Raw genomic sequence first — 21,760 nt, forward strand, 5'->3', positions numbered from 1 at the left:
TTCCTTCACTTATAAATCTATTAAAAGCTTTATAATATCAGAGTACTGAATACAGGTATACAGTACAATGAACAGTTAATTTGTGGAAATAATTCAAAGGAGAGCGAGAAAAGGTATCATGTATTTTACTCTTGGACACGACTTCAGTGGCAGGAGGTAATTGCTTAGTGTCTGACTGAAGATTAAAGTACCACTTTATCAAAATAAGCATACAACCCAGACTTGTCCCGCAGGGAGCAGTGTTTCATAAATGCCTAAACAGGTGGCATAGCGCATACTCCAAAGATGGGAATATTTCCAAAAGAAGTTGCAGAAGCTTTTATGGAGTAAATCTTTATCTGACTGGGGAGAAGGTTCTCATTTAGCTATCTGTTAACGTGGAGTATTTGAGTTAGCAATCCATATGGATTCATTCTGGGAGAAAATCTGCAGCACTCGTCGCAAAATGGCTTGTCCTTTTACTCTTTCAATAAAGCCAGTCACTTCATCAGGTTGTGAGTGTTTTGGTAAGATGCAAGTTATCAAAAAGTGTCCTAACACATACAGTATGAGGATCCTTTTTAATAGTAATTAAGTGTTTGACACATAAAACTACAATTATTTTAAGGAGAAATTTTGCTTGGGGTTAAGGAAAGGTGGACTTCCATGGGTTCCCAAGAAGAAGAATTAAAATGCTCACAAAAGGTCCTATATTCACACAAAGATAATTTAAGAAACAAAATTAATGAGTCAAAAACCAGTCCCCATTCATTTCACCTATGATGCTAGAAAGGAAGGGCTCAGTAACTGCAGAGTAAACACACAGCAATTCTTTTGAGACTACAACAAGCTGGATAGATTGCTGCTAAGTTAAGTACAAAGAAACTCTGATACTTGATCAGACTCCCCAGGTCTCAGGGAAACAGGAGGAGACCTTATTTGGATGAACATAAGATTGCAAATTTTTTTATCAGCATCACTGCAGGTGAAGGCTGTGAGAACAGCCTTATATATAGTGTAACAGGATCCCTCCACCAGACATGCTAGAATGTTTTAGTCTCTGAACCAGGATGCCAGGCCAGAAATTCTTCCATATAACAAAAGGCAAAGCCTGGCTTCAAGAGAAATGGAAGAGCCCAATGGCACATGACTAAGTATTCTCAGATTCAGGCTTATTACTGCCCTGGGATTTCTCTAAAATTGAAGTGAGTTTTACTGATTCCTGTTGATGCTCTGAAATCCAAAGTTTGCAAATTCTATTCTGCAAGATGGCATTAGAAATTCTATTTCTTTTTCATTTTAAGCCAGAATTTGGCAGAGATTTGAGAGGCAGCATATTCTGTCTGTGATCTGGCAAAGAAGATACTCTAAATTAACTAGAAGTGGGTGGAGAAATATTATCCCTCAGGATCTTGCATGGAAATAAAACCTGGAGCTTTTGAAGTTTCTTGCAAAGAAAAACAGAAAAGAGCAACAGAGAAATAAACTACAGCAAATAACAGTCACAGCGCTACCTAGGAGACATAAGATCCAGACTGAAGTTCTGGCTCCAAATCAAACATTAGGACCCGGGTCATTTGCATATGAGATGAGTACCCTAACAGTATCTGGAGTCCTTGCTTCAGACACTTCTTTGGAACAGTCCCATTGTGTGCAGATAACTGTGTATTAGGTGGGTCAGCAAAAAGGAGAGGAATTCCTTAGCCTAAGAGTCAGGGAATTCACCTGGGATGTAGCAGCAGCAGGTGCCAGTCCCTTGACTTTGCCTTCCCAGACATTGTACTTTCTGCTATTGCCTACTCTCATGCAAGTTCAGTGTTTTTTGATCTGGAGTTATACCTGGCTGCAAAATATTTCAAAACTAATGTTTACTTAAGCCAGAATTTTCCCAAAATCACACGGATTTCAACAGCTCAACATTGCACAATATTACTTAATTTTTCACAGAATATTTCCAAGCTGCCAAGATTCAGAGAACTTTTTATGTTGCTAACAACTCAAATAGCAGGACTGTAATAGGTAGGAAAAAAAATCAAAACGAAGCCTAAAAATAAAACCTTTCTGAGGTAGCCTAGCACTAGATTAATGATATGCCACAGATAAAAAGAGTTAAGCACTAGACACAACTAGCAATTCTAATCACAGAGACAGTTGGCTACACTCTGCCATTTCATGCCCTCAGGAGACAGTGAAGGTCATTTAAGTGCACAGATGTGGGATGCCGAGCCTACTGGCCAAAAAAGAAATTCAAAACTCCAGAAAACGGAGCACCAGGATGGAGCACACATAACCACATCACTCAAAGACTGACTGTGAATCTTTAAGGCAATGCCTATGGAAAAGAATAAAAGGCCCAACAGGCGCCAGTAAGAACTGGATTTTTGTTGCTGTGACACCATTTGTTTTCTATTTTGAATATTTGCGTCTTAGGTTAACATTCCTCCGAGATAAGACCTCATACCTGATAACATTCATCCCCAGGCCAGGCCACGGATCTATGTCCCTGGCACCATACAACTATTTCTGTCTGGAATCCAAAATACTCCCAAGAACCACATCACTTTGTGTTTAAGTTGTTTTTTTGTATAGAGACCCGGTCAGAAAAATTGTCAGGGAAGAGAAAAATGAATCATGATCCTGGAAAAAGACCCTGAGCACGTATGAAAGACCATATGGTAATGATCAAAGTTCAGGAAAAACAAAAAGCTGCCTTCCACCTGCAAAACAGAATTGTCTGAAGATAGTGAAATGGGAATGCTTTGAAGATAAGCCATCACGTAGTGTGGGAAAAGGGAGGCAAGAAGCGAAACCTGGTATTGAGACAATTTCCTAAGGTGCACTCTGTGATTGGTGAGTGGGGGAGCCAGGTGCTGATTATTTTCTACCCTGTTCTAACATGTAAAAGTCAGCAGAAGTGCTAATTGCATTTGTTACCTGCTTCTCCTCATAGCCCGCCTTCCAGTGGAAAGAAAGCAGGCAGGGGAGGAACTCAAAATGATCTCGCCCTTTCGAAGTATTTCAGGTAGTAAGTCATCTGCCCTTCCTGAAATGGGATTCCTATATTGTCTTCCATGGTCTTCTCCTGGCTCTCTTCAGGAAGATAAAGGCTTAAGTTCAAATACGGGCTCTGCAATTTCTCTCTCCTGTGCTTCTTAATCAGTCTGAAATCTGAAGGTAGACACTGATGGGAAGTGAGGATGCTATTTTTGAGGTCACACCAAGAGAAGTGAGTATACCTAACTCTCTCCACTCATCTATTGCACTCACTGCTAGCACCTATGCCTCCTTAAGAAAGCATATGGAATCTTGAGACATAGGCAGGACTTCGATACTGAATCAAACTACTAGTCTGGAGGGAAAAAAAAAAAAAGTGAAAAAGGCATTTCTTAGACATCCTTTGTAGGAGAGGTGGATGCTTCAGCCATCATTTTTAAAGGAGGCAGAAAAAAGCCCTGAGGGAACTTGAAATAATAGGACAAAATAAAAATATGAATGTAATTCAATCTTAAACTGTGCAATCCAAGGAGACTCAGATATGGAGATACAAATTCAACAGTTTCAGCATCCCTCAGTTAGATGATATTTTACTGATCAGAAATTAATTATCTCCCAAACATAAAGAGTGTATTGGTGATTGACCTTCAGGTGTTTACAGTGGAGATGGCAGTAGCTTAACTAGTCTCTGTTTATAGTGATATAGGTGGTTATAAGGACATAAAGGCGGTTACAGTGGTTCCGTCTAGCCCAGGTCCTGTTTCTGATGGGGACCGACTGCAGACAGCCACTAGCTCTGTAGGGATGCCTGCTGCATCGTCTACCTTTCAGAATTCTCACAGCCTCCAGCCATTTGGACTTTAGGGACTTCTGTGCTGGAGGTAGCCTCCATGTGTTTAATAACCCTTTATGATATTTTCTTCCCCGATAACTTGTTTAGTCTCTCTTGAGATGAACCTTTAGCCCATGAATATCCCACCCATGACAACAGACAGAAAAGTAGTTCTAGAGTTCAGTGCATCCCTCATCTTCAGATTTCTACACTAGCTAAATGAATCAAAATCCACCAGGTATTAAAGGAATACAGTTTAAGTGAGGATATCCACAGTGTGGGCAGGTGGGTAGTTCTCACATCATCTCACTTTAAAGCAGATACTGCAAGATGCTGGCATTTGCAGTTTTACACCAAGTTACAGTGATGGACTACAGTAAAGTTGTTTCCAATTTACTGTTATTTTTAAAATCTGGACTGTATTCACAGCAGCAGGTTTTGCTTTTTTTATAGCCTAGTTATTTAAAGTAATTTTGTTTAAATCTTTTTACTTACACAGTTATTACACATGCACAAGTGCAGCTCATGGAATCTAGTTACTGCACCTTCTCAGTGGTGTGGTTCAGTACTCCCTGTTGAGGCAAACATACCTTTTGCTCCCGAGTTCTGTTTTATATATAGCTGCAAAGAGCAGTTGCAAACTAAGGATCATGAAACTGGAAATTAAAGCAAATTTATTTAGTTGAAGTGGTAAAATATTTAGTAGTTTCTTTTACAGTGTCTCGGGTAAGCTTCTTCGTTTGTTATAATTGAGATTTTATGTCTGTTCTAGTTATTGCGTATTTTATATATTTGAAGGCTATACTTTAGGATGCTGACTGGTAAAGGAATTTTGCTATCTGTACCCCAATAATATACTGGAAATCTGTCTTGCCAGAGAGAGAGAAAAAACGCACCATCAGAAAGCTAAAACTTGAATGACCCATGCAATACATTAATGAATAGGACAGTCTGCAATCTAACTGCAGCATTTCCCCAGCCACGTGTATCACTCAAAAATATTTTCTGTGTGGACAGCCCAAGTGAAGCAATATACGTGGTCCGGTGGGGGAAAAGGGAAGAAAGCAAAAATGAATTTCATTTCTTTGTAATTTTTACAAAACATCTATTTGGCATCAACGTCAGATCATATGTAAACCAAAATAGTGAAACATCCAAGAACTGATCAGAAAAGGTGCTGTAATGGTTTCAAATTCTGGTTTCAAATTTACAGTATTTCTCAGTTTGGTATTTTGTTTCCCTTAGCTGGTTAAGGCAGAAGGTATCAATGACAAGCTTGCATTCGATTAGAAAAATCATCTCAATGGACTGACTACAACTTTGCATACATATTCCTGTAACAGACAACCAAGGCATGCTAGAAGACAACTGCTTTACTTGATAGACATGCTAATAATTTTCTCATTTTCTCTGCCTAATACAACAAAATTAAAATATCTCCCAGTATTTATAGGCACAATACCAAAATAAAAAGTTTTCTTCACTTCTTCTGACTTAGCGATACCTTTTTAAGAATAATTGTACTTATTTATCAAGTCAAGCCATTGTTTTCCTAGGATGTTTTAGGAGGGTGAACTATACATATAATATGAAAATACTTAATTTAAAAATTTCTACTATCTTAGACAATAGTTTTGAATCTGTGGAACTTAGCTACATGTAGATATCTGGGTCTGATAACCTGTTCTAAAATATCTGATGATTACTGAAGATCGTGATAGTCAGTAGTAAATCTCTATCAGCTTCGAAGTGGAAGTTGTTTGCAGTCATTTCTTCACTCTGAAGAATGTATTTAATTAATCACAAAACACTGTCAAACACAATAGCGTGAAATGTTTGAATGCCCTTCTGGCAAATACTACTAAGAACAGCCATTCTGTGCCAGATCAGGATACCCACCTGAACAAACCCAGCTCTGGCAGCGGCTAATAGTGACTGCCAAAGAACGAACATAAGAACAGTGCTACCCAAGGATACCCTTTCCCAGCTGTCCCAGCCTTTAGCTCAGGGATTTTTCTAAACAGGATACTATTTTATGTTTAATATAAACTTGTACTGCATGCATTTCTTGTCTTGAATTTGAGCTAGTGTAAAGTTAGTTTTGGTAGTCAAGAAGTTGCCAATGAATTTCAAAATCCGCTATGTGAAAATATACTCATTTATTTTGAAGCTGCATCCTCATGAGTTTGTTGATCTGCCTTTGTATGCGAAACAGTAAATAATTATACACCATTCTCTGCACCACTTGTGATTTTAGAAGCCACTACCATACCCACCCTCAGTTGTCTCTCCTATAGGTAGAATAACCAATTCCACTCTACAGATTTGTTCCTCAGACAAAAGATATTATGCCTTTAAGTATGCTGTTGCCTCTCTAACTTGAGACCCTTTTGAAAGCCCTAAGTCCAAACTGACTACTCGAATCACCTTGTCCCCATATTCACCGACTACTCTGAAGAACATGAAAGTGAATTACGACTGAAAGAGCTGAACTGATGCATCATTTTATGTCATATCTGTTCACAGCACTATTTAGAGAGAACTTTTTTGTTGGACAAAAAAACCCCCCAAAAACCCAGTACACCAAAACCTGCTACCTTTTATTCAGGTAGAGAGAATTTTAAGCAAAATGTTCAAGCCACAGATATTAGTTACACAGTTTCATATTTGAATTCCTTCAAGACTCTTACAGGACTACTATCTGACCTTTGTATTTATTCTAATCAACTTCTCCAAGAAGGTTTTCACTGACATTTTCAGGCTTCAAGACAGGGACTTTTCTACCTTCCCACATGATGAACGTGGATGTGAAGAACCAGTATTTTAAATCCAACTGAAATCCACATTTTAATACCATTTCAAAATAATTTGCCCTTTTTTTCCCCCATTAAGTCACTGCAGGCACATTTATTTCAGCAATCTTGTGATGTTGGTGATATACTCCAGTATTAATCGAGTACCAATTACAAATAAGTCCCCCTCAGAATGCAGGAATAAGAACAAGGACCTATCAAAGCAAGCTGCCTTACCATACATACCATAACTTACTATACCACTATCTAAAATTATTTTTTTTAGGTTATTTCAGGTTTCTTTATTTGCACTTTTTTTTCTTTTTAGAGTAACAACATACGTTGGCATGCCCAGTAAGCAAACATAAGTCCAGATAACTGTATCTCTGGCAAAACCAAACTACACAAGCTCCTGGTATGAAATTACAGGCAAAAGCTAAAATTAGTCCAAATTAGCTTCTCCTTTCTACCACATGACAAAACTCTGCAGATAAGGGTAATTAAATTTTCCATTTCATAGTATCACTTAATAGTCTGATTTGTTTCAAATTATCCATCAAACTGCGTATTTAAGGAATACACTGCTAGCAATCTGAAACTGTGCTTTTAGTTTTCTGACAGTCTTTAGGTTCCATTACATCATGATTTTGAGAGTTGCAGGGCCTTTGTTATAATAAAAAAAATTGCTCATTTGAATTATGAATGCTGCCAATCTTCAAAATAACTTGGTATCCTGCAAATGTCATTTTATAACAACAAAAACTATGCAAAATATATCAAAGTATTTGCAGGTATGCACCCATATTTTGTAGGGAGTCCTATACCGTGAAGCAGATATTGCCATCTGTAGTCAGCAACAGAACAGGGAGCATTACTTCCAGCATTTTGATTTGGCTTAGGTAAAAGAAATGGCATTAAACATAAAGACTAAGACCACTCTGAGCATTCAGAAGACAGATAAACAGGGTTGGCTTGGGTTTTGTTTTTCTGTGGCTCATCACTGAATTGATGTAAACAGGCATACATTTAACAGACCAGAATTCACTGCAAGAACTTGGAGAAAAAGTGGCAAGAAGGGGAAAACGTAAATGTGGAATTAAAAAAAAAAAAAAGGGGGGGGGGGTGAGGTTTGTTAGTTAAGTTAAAATTTCACCAAAACGTTCCTGGTTTTAAACAGAAATTACAGTACTGGAGCGCTGAACCTTTCAAAACTCATGTATGAAAATTTTCACGTGTCCAAGAAACTTAAAAAAAAATAAAAAAGGTATGTGCCACATACCTTGTAGAGCTGATGGTAGTAAAAGTAGTAGCATATGGGAGGAAAAAAAGATAATGATGTTGGTTCTTTCTTAAAAGAAGGAACTTCCATACAGATTTGGCAGGAATAATCCAAATCTCATTGTCTCAACCATCTCCTCGAAATCTCTTTAGATTTCCATTTTCAGATCAATGGTTGAGGGCACTTACAACAACTAATTATGGTAGTTTAGCTGTTGTGCGTTCTGTTTTCACATACTCTAGATGCAATGTTACCTGTCACAACACATTACAGAGTAGACAGAAGCTGGAGTTCACTAATGGAACACGCACTGCTGAAGGTACTTAACTAAAGACGGTCAGATCATCTTGTACCATTTCAGTTCCAGCCTAGCGCTGTAGTATTGTCATAAGTTAATGAAAGGGTAATGAAGTTTGGTATCTAGCAGATTTTCTGATCTCTAAAATACATTCCTGTTGGCACTGGTCCTCTGCAAACTCTTGCACTCAATTTCACTTCCCGGGTTTGAAGACTATAGTGATGATAATGAACTCTCTTTCATTGTCAGCATGCTCATTCTTAAGAAGCCATGCAATAGGAGAGGAAAGTGATTGTAGGAAAAGAAGGTCTGGGCTCAAACATGACTTAAAGACTTCAAGGTGAGGTGCACAGTAAAGAATCACAATAAATATATGCATTAAAAAAAGGCAAAAAGAAAAAAAAAGCTTTCTTCCTCAGGAAGGGAGTGGGACATAAATTCCTCAAATATTTCCATTATCTTAGCAGAAGAAACAAAAAAAAAAAAAAGAAACTGTGCTCTACGTGAAACTGATTCTCGTTACAAGAAGTACAGATTAACATACAGCAATTTCATGTATTAAGTGTTCACAGATCATGTTAGGAATCTAACATTTACCAGTCACTTCCCTGGACTACATAATTTCAAAACCAAACTGTGCATCTGCTGCATTAGATATCCAAGCACATTTTAACGTTGACAATCTTACAAAGCTTTAAGACCATTAAACTAAGATCTTGCTGCTCTTCACTTGTAAAAAACAGACAAAAAAAAAAAACCCAAACCCCAAACAAATGTTTTTTCTTATTATTGTCTCCTTAGTAAGATCAGCATGTTAATCTTAGCTGGAATACAAAGAGATGCAGTAGATTCTGGACTGTTAAAATTACAGTTTGGTGCACTTTGGTGTTTCTGAAGGACATTAGGCTCGATCGCACAATGCAGTATTCAAAATTCAATAGGAAGATGAATTGGAATAACAGTTCTTGTCTGTAATAGGAAAATAGCAACATCAGCCAACTGGTTGATTACTTTGAAACTGGGTCAAAAACAATGCTTTAAACAAATGTTAGCCAGCATATAGGGCAGCTGGTTAAAACTGAAACAAGAATACTCTGGGCAACACAGGCAACACAAGGTAGTTTTATGCCTTCTTTTAGCTGGAATCCAGTGCATAATACTTACACTATTCATTAGATCTATGTGGAGAGAGCTGTCTCAACTGTTTCTTTTGTGACAGTTGGGATAAAACTCTCAGTTGCATATTAAAAAGGTGTACCCTCCCCCAATTTGTAATAGATTTCACTGATCATGTGTTGATATCTCAATGTGTTAAGTAAAAGTTAAAGTGAATAAATCAAAAGCCATAGATACGTAAACAAGGATGCCAAACATAACACTGTGCATTATTAAAATTAACAATTTAATGTCATGTAAGAGAGGCTGTATATTCAATATGAAGGCTGAGATGCTATCACCACATCTCTTGTTAGGCAACAGGAAACCTCAATGTAGATAAACATGTAACTAGAAAAAAAAAAAAAGAGAACTATAATTATATAATTAGTATATGCTGATGCTGTGTGAGGCACCCAACACTCTTCTGACTTAATTTGTGCATATTTAACTGGTTTAGCTTCACTTTTGAAGAACATCACAGAGAAACAATTGCAACCTCAATCTTTTGGACTAGACCTCCCCCATATCCAACAAAAATACCAGCACTATCTATACCAGTCATGAATGCTTCTAGAATAATGACAATATTAATTTGGGAGAAAGGAGATTATATAATATACATTTATAGAGAACAGTCTAAGTTATAGTCAAATGTTATGTTTTACATACTATACTTCGCTCTTCAATTGACAAACTTCTCTTGTATAGAAAGAAAAAACCACAGCTTCTATTGAGAGAATTTGTATATGCAAAGCTGATAAGTTTAAACCAGAGAGTGAATATAAAGTTACCATCAAAGACAAACCATAATCTTTAAAGTTGCAGCTTATTTCAAACATTCCTTTTGATAGATTCCTAGTACAGCAATTTTTTAGAAGTATGAACACTCCAAATCTCCTCTATTTATAGGGAAGTTTGTAACAGGTTCAATTGGAGACATCAAAAACATTTTAAATAGACATCACAAGATGCATCTGTAGTTTAAAGGTCAAATTTATTAGGAGATTAAGAGATGTATTATACATGGACTATAAATATAGCACAGCTGACTTTATTCACAGTCAGACAGCCAATGCCAACCTATTTTGTAGACACCCTTGTTCTTTTGTTCCAAGAAAAGTTTGCACCATAAGACTTGGATTTAGGTTTTGGAATCTTCTTTTCTTCAACGTCATAGCTCCAGCCTGGAGGTTACAGGGGAAATGGTGGGGGGAAACAAGAAACAAAGAGAATTCTAAATATTCTCAACATACAATATAGAATAAATGTGACTTAAACCTTTTAACTTTAGCATCTTTTTCTCCACATAGGCATCCACTAGTTTATTCCTTTGTATTTGGCAGCAGAGAATACTGAAATGCCACAGATGTGACACATGCTCGTTCTCTCCATCAGATTTCACCGTACTACATACCTCCATTTTCTTTACTCCTGCAAAATACTTCACAGTCAGTGAAAAGCCCAACCGGGAACACTGACTGTCCAGCAAGTTCCTTGGTCCGCAACTACATAGCATCACAGAAGCACTAAGGCTCTGTGTTTGCTGGGACGGGAAATGAAAATAAAGATAATGTGGAAAAATGAAAATGAAATGTGGAAAAAAATAGCATACAAAAGATCAATCCCAAAGGTTGGGAGAGTTGGAGACCTTGGAAAGCTGGAGAAAAAAGAAGGGTGGGAGGACCAAAGAAAGGAAGAGCAAAGAAAAAAAACTTCAGCCTTAGAAAGGAGTTTAATACTTAACATTTTTATAAGAACATAAAAAATTAGGAGTAAAAGAAAAGGGAATGAAGTGATAGAAGACAAGTAAATTATGTGATAGTTAAGCAAGAGAAATGCTAAAAAATGTCAGAAAAGAGGAGGTGGAGACATCAGTGTTTATGTAAATCAAAATGCAAATTGGTTGCAGCCTCCAGGTGCCTGGAAAGTTGCCAGGGCAGCACTCAGTATTCCAAAGTTTGGTGTCTTTAGCTGCAACATTTCACTCAAAGTTGAGATACTCAAGTTGAAGGTAGAAGTGGTTAAGTATGCAGTTTTAACTGATACTGATAAGATCATACTTTTCTTCCTTAGTTTTAAACCAAAAACTCGTTAAGTTTCAAAAGATTTAACATATATCTGAATTTTTACAACATTTAAGATGGTCACATAAAACACTGAAGATACACCTACACATCAAAACATGTTTTGTAAGATACACCAGTAGTCACATCACTGTGCCTCAATTTTGTGTATTCACAAATGACACACAAACATTTTCTTCATGGCTGAACCAATGTTAATTTCCAAGTTAACTATTCTCCGTAAGATATACTGGAATAGAGGTTTTAAAAAGATATTCTTTCCATTTGCGAGAGCACTGGCTTTTGCCTCCTGTTCTGATTAAAAATACAAGCTTGAGTAAACAGCCAGAACTAGATCCAGAGACAGACTTTGGTATTGCAACATTCAGCACTAAAACACCTAACTGTGAGGCACTTGGCTGCTGGAATGGAATCTACAGCCCCTTGTTATTGCTTCATCTTTTTATACACTAGAAAGAGAGGAGCCGAACGTCTCCAACAGAGATTCACAACTGCCAGCACAATGACTTGGGCTGCCATAGCTATCCAAAATCCACAAAGTTAGTTACATCTAACTTTGGATTGCGAGAGGCCACCATATGCGATAGGTTTTCACACTCTAGAACACTCTCCTTGAGTTAGGCACCTTCAGTCGCTCATGCAGAGAGCAGAGGTCACTTTTACAAAAATACCACAGTGTCGGGGGAGGTTATTCTTGCCCAGAACCCTGCCATACAAGCCAAGTGGATAGAAAGCAGATTTCATCGTCTGTGGAAGAATACCCACATCACCCGGCTAAAGGTTATTGTGGAGTAGAAACGCTCTCCATCCTTGTTACTAAAGCTGTATGTTTTTAAACAACTGCCTTGGTGATGTCGGACAGGACAAAAAAGAATTTAGGTCCACAGGCTGAAATTTTAGTTTTGTCCAGTTAGAAGTGTTTCCTCCTTGCCTTGACTGCAGACCATCCTCAGCTGTCATATTTTGGACAGAAATCTCTCCTGACACTGTATTTAGTACTCTTACTCCTATATTCGAAAACACATCAGATGGGACAGGCAGAAGGAGAGCTTGCCTAAGTTCTGTGTGCTAAGTCCTTAAGCGAGAAGGAACTCTTAGGTTTCCCAATCATACCAAAATACCTGCAATATCTAGGATTTGTAGAAATTAAACTTGAGGTTCTTAAGGAATTTTGTAATGGAAAAGTTGGGTGGTTCATACAGGAAGGACAGAGAGGTAAATATTTGTGTTCCTCGACTTTGTCATGTTTCATTAACACGTAAGTTTAGAAGAAAAGTTCCATTGTAAATGTGTGTCTAAGTTTCAAATTTCTTCCTGAAAGCTGAACTAAATATTGTAAAATTTATATTTTATCAGCTCCATCTGATAAGCATAAAATTAAGCCACCTTAAATAAAACTGGAATAATAATATAGGCAAGCTATCATCTGCAGAAAAGTCTGGTACATCTCAATTATCGTAAAATTAAGGGTGCAAGCTAAATGAATATTGAACTAGTAATACTAATACTAAGTCACAGACTTAGTTTAGTTGGTAGAATTTCCTTGTAGTTTTCCCACACAATGGAGATGCATTACTAATTCAGTGAAGGCATAAACTTTCTACACTGAACAAATGCAGTACTTTACTTGAATACGCATTTTGAAAAGACAGAAGATAATATTTCCAAAGAGATGACATAAGTAGCTCATTAATATAGTGATACATTGGCCAGAATTCTTTTTTTTTCTCTTAAAGGCCGAATTAAAGGCCTAAGAAATAGGAATAGCATGAACAATACAGAAGCATAAGTAAAGCAATATCTGTTTCTCCCAAATTTCATACTTGTTCACAAAACATTAAAAAATACTATTAAAATTGCACAGTAACTGGTATATCCAATGCAAATATGATGATCCCATTACTTTCTTAGTGAATACAATTTATTTTTCAATAAAACTAAGACTATTAAGTTAAAAAAAGATCAATTAGAAGAGGAATAGAGGAATTAAATACTAGCCTTTACTATTAAAAAGTGCAAATAAATTGCACATTAAATGGCTTAGCTTATTAATTGTATAAGTTAATGAACTTATACTGGTCTTGGTGTGTATGACATAAGCCATCTAACAACTTTACACAATTTGGTCTGACCAAGAAACTTTATGATCAATTTACCCCAGCCTAAATACAGTTGAAAGCTGCAGACCACAGGGAAGACTTCTGAAGAAGCTTATACTCCATGTGCATTATTCCTGGCTTTAACTCAGTGCAACTAATCTTCCTCACAGCCATGAGCTACAAGCATTAAGCCTACCTCTCTAGGGAAAATGAAACTGATCTAAAAAAACCACCACAAAAAAATGAGGCTAAAAATTCAGAACAACACATAAAAGGACAGCTGAATATTCAAAAGGCTGAGATTATGGATACTGCTTGCAGTACTGTAATTCTGTGAGAAAATACAAGCCTAAATACCCAAATAAGTTTGCAGATACAGTCCTTCTGATACATCATTAGCATTAAAATATTAAGTAATGATACTGGGGTTTCTACTATCTTTTTCTCAAATATGATCAATCATCAAGTTATGCGTTTAGACTTTAGTATGATACTTGGAAGAGTTAGGTACAACCTCCTCAAGGTGGGTAGCGGAGCAGGAGGCGCTGACCTCCTCTCTCCAGCCACCAGTGACAGCACACGAGGAAATGGAATTAAGCCGATCAGGGAAAGTTCAGATTGGACACTGGGAAAAAGTTCTTCACCTAGAGGGTGGTCGGACCTTGAAACAGGCTCATCAGCGAAGTGGTCAAGGCATCAAGCTTGTCAGAGTTTAAGAAGCATCTGGATAATGCTCTTAGTCATGTGGCTTAGTCTGAGGCAGTACTGTGGAGCAGGGAGTTGTACTTGATGATCCTTATGGATCCCTTTCAACTTGAGATATTCTGCGACTCTACGATAAATGCGTTCTGCAACATGGCCAAAATTTAAGTCCAACATGCTTACTTGGTAGTCACTTAATTTTAGTTTTTCTGATTATCAAATATTCACAAGGGTTCTGATAGTCTTTCCGTAAGTACAATTCAGATGGTCACATCAAGCCTTCAGGCAAAAATCCCACTTCCATGTAGCTGGGAGCCCCAGACTGGGGTACTTTAATACTCTTAAAGCATTAATATTAATTTTCCTCCAAGTGCTGAGCAAGGCTCAGTTCTCATTCAAAACACAGATACTTACAAAAGCATTGCAATAGTAACTCCAAGAGGCTAGAACACTTTTCCAGAAAGCCAAAGGCCTAGATTCAATGTCTTCAGCACCCTTGGAAATATTTCCCCCGTTCTCCTCAAGTAGAGCACTAATGGTCTACCAATTTTGTGGAATAGAGGGAAGGTACTTTATTCTGCATTTTTTCCTGTTGTTAATACCTCGAGATCAAGATTGCCTATAGAAAGCTGAACGCCTCATACCCAGTATGTACAATACATACCATTTTTTTCAGCAAAGGCAATGGCATCTTCTTTAGTAGAGAAAGTAAGAACCATGTTGGATAAAGGATCAGCTCTGTAAGAAATCAGATGACAAATTTTAAGCACATTTGAAATATAAAAATAATTATATCTGTATCTCAAATGCTAGTCAAGTGCTGTATTGCACAACTTTTTTTAGTATACCACCCCACAAGCCATTAAAAATCCCTTTATTTTTAATTATTTCCAGGATTAACACTTTCTGCAGAGTATTGTTTCATTATTTCAGTCTGTTAAACTTCCCTCACAACTCCTTGCAGACAATAATTTTTTAAGTTTTTTATTAGACAAACATGTCTAACCACCTGCCAAGGTTATAATACGTGCTCTGCAACTATCTTTTTGATTTTTAAAGCTGCCTAGTCCCTCCCTTTTTGGACGATCTGGAGGATTAAGGTAATTTTGAACATTTCAAGGAGAGCAGGAGTCTGTAGAGCAGCTGGAGAAGAATAATCTTATACAGAAAACAGCAGAATATCAACATAAGTAGAGAAGGCATTAATCAGAAACTGAAAAGTATGCAAAAAACCTCAAGAGTTCAGCTTTGGCTGAGGTGACCTCCAGGAATTATCCAGTACAGCAAGCAGATCTCAGGCCACCACTGAAAACAAAGCTCAGAAATGCGAACTGGTAGCTAACTAAATACACAGTCGTTAGTTTTAGATTATCAGCTATTCCCCAACTGCATTTCTGAAAGGAAGCAAACAGCAAAAAGCTTTCTGCAACAAATTAAAACCCCATTTAGAAAAAAAAAACAAACCTGCCTTAGTTGTTGCTATAAAAGCTCAATTTAAGAACAATGACAAAGGATGAAAAAGAAATAAAGTTCTCAAAATCAATCTACAAAACTTTCGGAGAAATAAGGTACCAACTGTAGTAACACAATGATTAGATAATGCTTCCCTAAGACAACACTGCGCACAAGCCTAGGAGACAACCAGGACGACAAGACCAAATAGCAACAAACTATTGAAGGAGCTGCCTCTCAACTGTTCTCTCTTTGAAGCCAGAAGGGTAAATGAAGAGAAAAAGCAACCGATGATACATTGAACTCTCTACAATAAAGGACAAAGCCTGTGACTGGCGGAGGGAGAGGGGGAAGGGGGGAATCTAGCTTCCAGCAAAGACAACATTTTATCTCATGTACAAATGGAAAAAATGGAGTTCACCATATATCCAATATATTCCCCAATAAAAGAGAGGAAAACAGGATAAAGGCAGAAATTACACTTTCACAAGCCACTAAGAAGGGCTTCTTAAAGACATTTGAAGATTTCTCTTACAAAGGGAGTAAGGAGAATTACAAACCAAGAATTAGTCCATGATGTGATCAGTGGAAAATCAAGCGACCCAAATATATGACAATATTGTGACAACTTTTGCTTATTTTTCTTGTCTTCCATGATTGGTGAAAAATCTTCTCAACACTACTAAGCGGGAACAAAGAAGTTTAAGCCTGAAGTGTAGTGAGGGACTGCTGCCTGTTCAGAACTGCAAGTGCAGTGAAAACCTTCCAGGACAGAGGCAGTTTGGAAATGAGAAATGTGCAGAAATGATTTGTTCTGTCTTCATGTGGGGTCATCTTTCATCCAATCTAAATACAGCTTTCTGGTTCCTTTCCATAAATGAGCTATCCAAGCGTTTAAGTTTGTGATAAGTTGTAGCAAACTGGAGTTCAGCGCGGCCAGCATCATGCCCTGATAGTGTCAGCAACATCAGTGCTGCAGGATTCCCTATACCTGCCCCAAGCTGTTTTACCAGTCACTGCAAACTGGGATTCCACATTTTATTCTCTTATGAGATCTTGTACAATGGAAACCATGCATTTCCCATTTTTCTTTGTTTACAGCTTTATACTAAAAGATGTACTCAAGAACTATCCATAGGCCTTCCTATAATGAAACCTCCCAATTTAAAAAAAAAAAGAATGCCACGGGTCCATTTTATTTCAATCTACATCTGGATAATTTTCACTGAAAAAAACCCCAATATCAAAGAAATAACAAATGCAACAAAAAAAAAAAGCAAACAAGACTGTAAAATGACAGAAATATAGCAGAGACCTACAGGTAAATAAGTATACCGAGTTGAGAGGAAAAAGGCTCTAATCCCTAGACCCTAAAAGGCTCTAATCCACTAATCCCATTACATTATTCAAAAGTAAATGGGAAAACTTCTAAGAACTGTTCTTTGCAGAAATTAAATCTGAAGAGAATAAAGTCTTAGGTGTTTCCAGGTGTTGAATGGTAACTTCAAATTGCCAGACTGTCTGCTAATAGTTTTTTTGAGAATTCCTTAAAAAATGAACAGGTATGAACTAGTTTACAAACGCCTTAACCTATCAATTCTCAACACAGCACTTGCTTTTGGCCTCTCTGGAGCTTGCTTGCACAGGAAATATTCCTTTCCGTACCCCAAAATAAAAATGCATGCAGAGATGGATTAATTCAAAACAGCCGTTCCTTATTAAATTCCCACAATAAACTTAGTGCAGGACAATTTCACGTACAGGTAAGCCCTTAATACCATGGCTCATTTTTCTAGGTGGTTTATTTAGCACAAATAGTTATCACTGTTAGAAAGGTTAAAAGCCATTGTTTTGGCTAAAACCATGCAAAATCCCACCCAGAAAATAATTTGTCTGGGGAAGCTAAAGTCAGCAGAAAAGGAAAGAGGGATTAGAAGAAAAGTTAAATTCAACCTGAACTAAAGCAGTTGTTAATGGCACCTGTTACAGTCTTAATATGTGCAGTGGTATAAATAGACCCTACTGTAGTGGCTAGGCACTAGGGGACACCCATGAGGGAAAGGTGTATTGCTGGTCAACAGTCTGTCACTTAATCGGTTTAGGCCCCAGGAAACAACCTGGTCATTTCTAGCTACATGTAGCAGCTACTTGCAGTAGTTGAGTGACCCAAGGCATACATGTATTAAATCACTGAAATCTTACCCTCTGAAGCAGCGATTTAAATAAGCTTAGGAAGAAATGGTGTAAAACCCCAGGACATGCCTAAGATGATGTCACTGGTACATACAGGCTTAAAGTTTTAAAACAGGTATTTTAACAGACTGTTTAAATACAATTAATATTTTAATTCATACTCAGTATTTTTTCTCATCTAATGATAGTTGAGCTTGGCTTCCCTAAAGCTTTGTAAAACCAGTACAACCGAGATGTTACAGGTGAGCCTCCTCAACTTTTTACGGGAGACCAACATAACAGGAAGACTTGATTTAAGAGGTATCTTGAACTAATATTTCTGGATACACTTATTTTTATATATAAGTAAAAAAAGAACAAAAAAATCATTCTGTGACCAGACTTAGAATGTTCATAAATCTCAAAAAATGCACCCTCTAATTATTTCATATTTAAGTTTTTAAGTTTTTTTTTCATAGAATTTTGTGTTCTGTCATCGTAAGTGCTAATATGATTGCAGCCAGAAATTTTCCTTCTTAAAGTTTGAAAAATAGTGGCTGATTTTTTTTATATAGGATAATTAACTTTTCTCAATATGCCTCAAACAAGACAGTTTCAAATCAAAATTACAGTATTGTCAGGAGAATTGCTGGCATAGTCCTCACAGTTTACAGGAATTCCAATCACACTGTAAAATGAAGGTAGCATATTTATATAGGGAAAAAATAATTAAACATTAACTGCATCCAAGTTACAATTACATCTCCAAATTATGGCATATTTAGCTAAGATTAGTCCTTTTCTGGATTTTGGCATATTTAAGAGTTTTTACTACTAATATTAGCAACATTGAGACAAACAGCGTAATATTTTAAATAGGTCTGTTGTTTTTTTTTTTTTTTTTTTTTTAAATTAGTTACGGCTCCTCATTTCAGACCTGCAGGATATTTATAAAACTTTGTAAAAAAAATACAGAAGCTAAGTATTGCTATTTTATGTTTAACCAAATTTAAAAGACGTAACTGAAAGCTGAGAATGATTTCCTGCTTCAGGTAACCAATAACTTTCTTTCCCTGATGCTGCCATATACTAGTATCACCACAAATGTAATCATTGAAATTTCTGGTTGTTAACACCTTTTTCAAACTCTTCCAGATAATGTTGTGAGCTAAAATCTACTTTTAAACATAACAGATTATTATTCATATGACTAACAAACCCAACCACTTACTGTAAGAACTGTTAAAACACAAGCAGACTTACAGGTAGAAAGGACATTTCAAACTTAAAATTTACATGATCAGTAAGAGCCAAATAAATTCAGTAACTACTCACGTAGATGCCCAGCCCATTAAAGGGTTCTCCCAGCGCTCCCTGTTATCAAATTCCATCTTCCATTTCTTTGTATTGTTAACTCCTGCCTGCATTGCATTACGTGCTGGAACAAAGATGTGAACTTTTCTGGTTTTGATGTGCTCATCTGGAACACCAGTTAAAGCAGTGATATCCTGTGAAAAACACAATGGAACTTGTTAAAAAAGGGTTCACATAAAACGCTTATAAAATAATACTGCTTATGCTTTTCACATAATTTCGCGCTTCATTTCCATTTTTTAAGTTACAAAAAAAGAAAAAATATTGCAGAAAAGTATGCTATGAGTCCATGTATAAAAATGAAGCTGATACATGTTGGGGCTGCTATCATCCTGCTCTCCCTGGCTGAATCAGATTTCGCATGGATCAATTAGCTGAACCTGCCCACCTCCCAGCTACACAACTGCTAGTGCCAAAGGAGGGACAAGACATTCCCTTCCATCCTCTGACCACAGCTGCAAAGTCAGGACGCTCCAAGTAGCACCAGCTAAAGCAAATGCGGGAGTGTATAAACTCTTCTTTCTCCCCTACAGAGGGAGACTACACTGAGACTGCAGAGCAGGTACTAGAATTCAGCTCTCTTCTCTAACCTTTAGCTATTACATAAAATGGACCCCCTCATCATATTTAAAGCTATGAATATCAGCTTTTGACAGTCAATTATTCTGTTGATGTTCAAGATCAAGACAGGAACATTTGATACTGGTAATACTCTTCAGTAGTTTTGGGAAGGACAAAAGGATTCAGGAGATTACAACCTTCAAAGAAAACTGAAGTTTGATAATGTCGTATACAGTCAGTAGCTGGATGCCCTCCTCTACTAATGCTTGGCTTGTGAGCCCTCAACAAATGAGCCTAACAAAGATAAAAACCGAAGGAGCACAAAACCAGCCTAAAAATATTAACTGACAAAGAATAAGGAAAAGCCTTGAAGAATTGCTGTGAAAAATTACCCTCAGCAGCATCTGATATAATCAAAGTGAACTTTCTCGCTAAAAACTAAACAGTAATTACATAAAATTAACCTGTCAGTTCACCCTAGCAGACTAAAGAGTGAAATCAAACATCAAATCCATCTCTAAGGATGCTAAACTACTCCTGTTCCTTACATACTTAAAAGGCCAGTGGGAGCTCCTTGGTCTCCCTCCCTGCTCTCCCCTCCCCTCTTCTCTCCAGGAACAAGTGGTACATGGGTAAAAGTCCAAAAAAGTGCAGCAAGACATTGGGCATATTGAACTCATCTTGCCAGTACTGGCATGACTTGAATTAAAAGGCAAACAAGTTTAAATAAAACACTGTGGCTTTACATGTCTGTAGCTACTAATTTTATGGGATTTTGTTTTGTGGCAAACTTTGAAGCTCTTGCTGCTGTCACCAGATTATCCTTTGAAAGGAGGCAAGTCTCATTTTTTGTTTTACTTCAGAAAATAAATTTTAGGAGATCAGTCCCTCAAACTACACAAGGCAGCAAGTTTAAAGCACTTGACTTGTATTTGCAATTAGAACAGCAGGGGAAACAAACAAGCGTGCACACTGATTTTTCAACTTCTGACATTTCTACCCAGACTACCAACAGAAACTGTCAAAATATCTTAACAATTCCATTATAAAAGCTTTCATTAGGACCAAGTAATGTTTATTTTTAATATGAGTCTAGCAGTGATATGAAAAAGAAACACTACCAGTCACTGGAATGTTGCAACACATACGTTAAACACCTCCTGACAGACTGGCATTTCTGACTGCTAAAGCTTAAACCACAGTTTTAGAAGAAAATAGCTTAAAGTTTTCTTATTTGAATTGGCAAAGTGCTTTGTTTAACAAAAAGGATTTTTACCTGCAATAAAGTTTGGTGGGGCTTCAATGTTTCAGCTTGCCTGTTTACAGAAACAGGCTACTATATTAGCCTTTATTTCTGCATTTAGCAAACATATCTATTGAGAAAATGTAAGAATAGTCACAAAAAAAATTCTTTTTCCACTCTGAAATAGTCTGCTAAACGCAAAAATGCTGTGTTTGTTATCATCAAATACCTCCAAATATGCAAGCTTCAAAATAGCTCAAAATTATGAAATTTTTTTACTACCATTATTCTCAGCAATTGATATGTCAATTATTAATTTTATGCTTCAGATTTAGAGGGGTTTGAATTGTTTCAGAATAATCTGGAATTATTAAAATAAGATACTATGTTAAATAACATTATGGAAATACGCAATTTGCTCTTTTGGAGTCCCCACACCAGAGAATCATAAAAAACGTACACATTAGTGCATATAGAACACAATCTAAAAAGAGTACTAAAACCAGAAAATGCTATGAGGTAAGCGTAGTAAAGAAATGCCTAGACTTGTTCATCTGGATGAAAATAAAACCAAAACGCCAGACAAACCTTAAGTCCCTTCAAGCCATGTTTTTTCGGGCACTCAGTTGGCTCCAAATCAAAGTTATTTCACTAATAATATAGGATTCATCCCATAAAAATCTTTTCAAGGTGAAAACTAAAACCTGTCTACTTTCTGAAACTAAAATATCTACATGGTGT

The 21,760-nt window shown here is 36.9% G+C and overlaps 1 protein-coding gene across 1 annotated transcript in view; it reads right to left on the reverse strand.

The window, feature by feature from the left end:
- Positions 1-10,307: 10,307 nt before the first annotated feature.
- The window catches only part of NDUFS4 (NADH:ubiquinone oxidoreductase subunit S4), a 46,945-nt gene continuing 35,492 nt past the window's right edge, over positions 10,308-21,760 (reverse strand). The window contains exons 3-5 of the mRNA XM_063320358.1: positions 19,177-19,349; positions 14,882-14,955; positions 10,308-10,516 (exon numbers count right to left, since the gene is read on the reverse strand). Of these exons, the coding sequence (XP_063176428.1) occupies positions 10,413-10,516; positions 14,882-14,955; positions 19,177-19,349 (351 nt within the window). The 3' untranslated portion in view covers positions 10,308-10,412. The remainder of the gene's footprint in view (positions 10,517-14,881; positions 14,956-19,176; positions 19,350-21,760) is intronic.

The sequence above is a fragment of the Chroicocephalus ridibundus genome, chromosome Z, assembly GCF_963924245.1.
Source record: "Chroicocephalus ridibundus chromosome Z, bChrRid1.1, whole genome shotgun sequence".
NCBI lineage: Eukaryota > Metazoa > Chordata > Aves > Charadriiformes > Laridae > Chroicocephalus > Chroicocephalus ridibundus.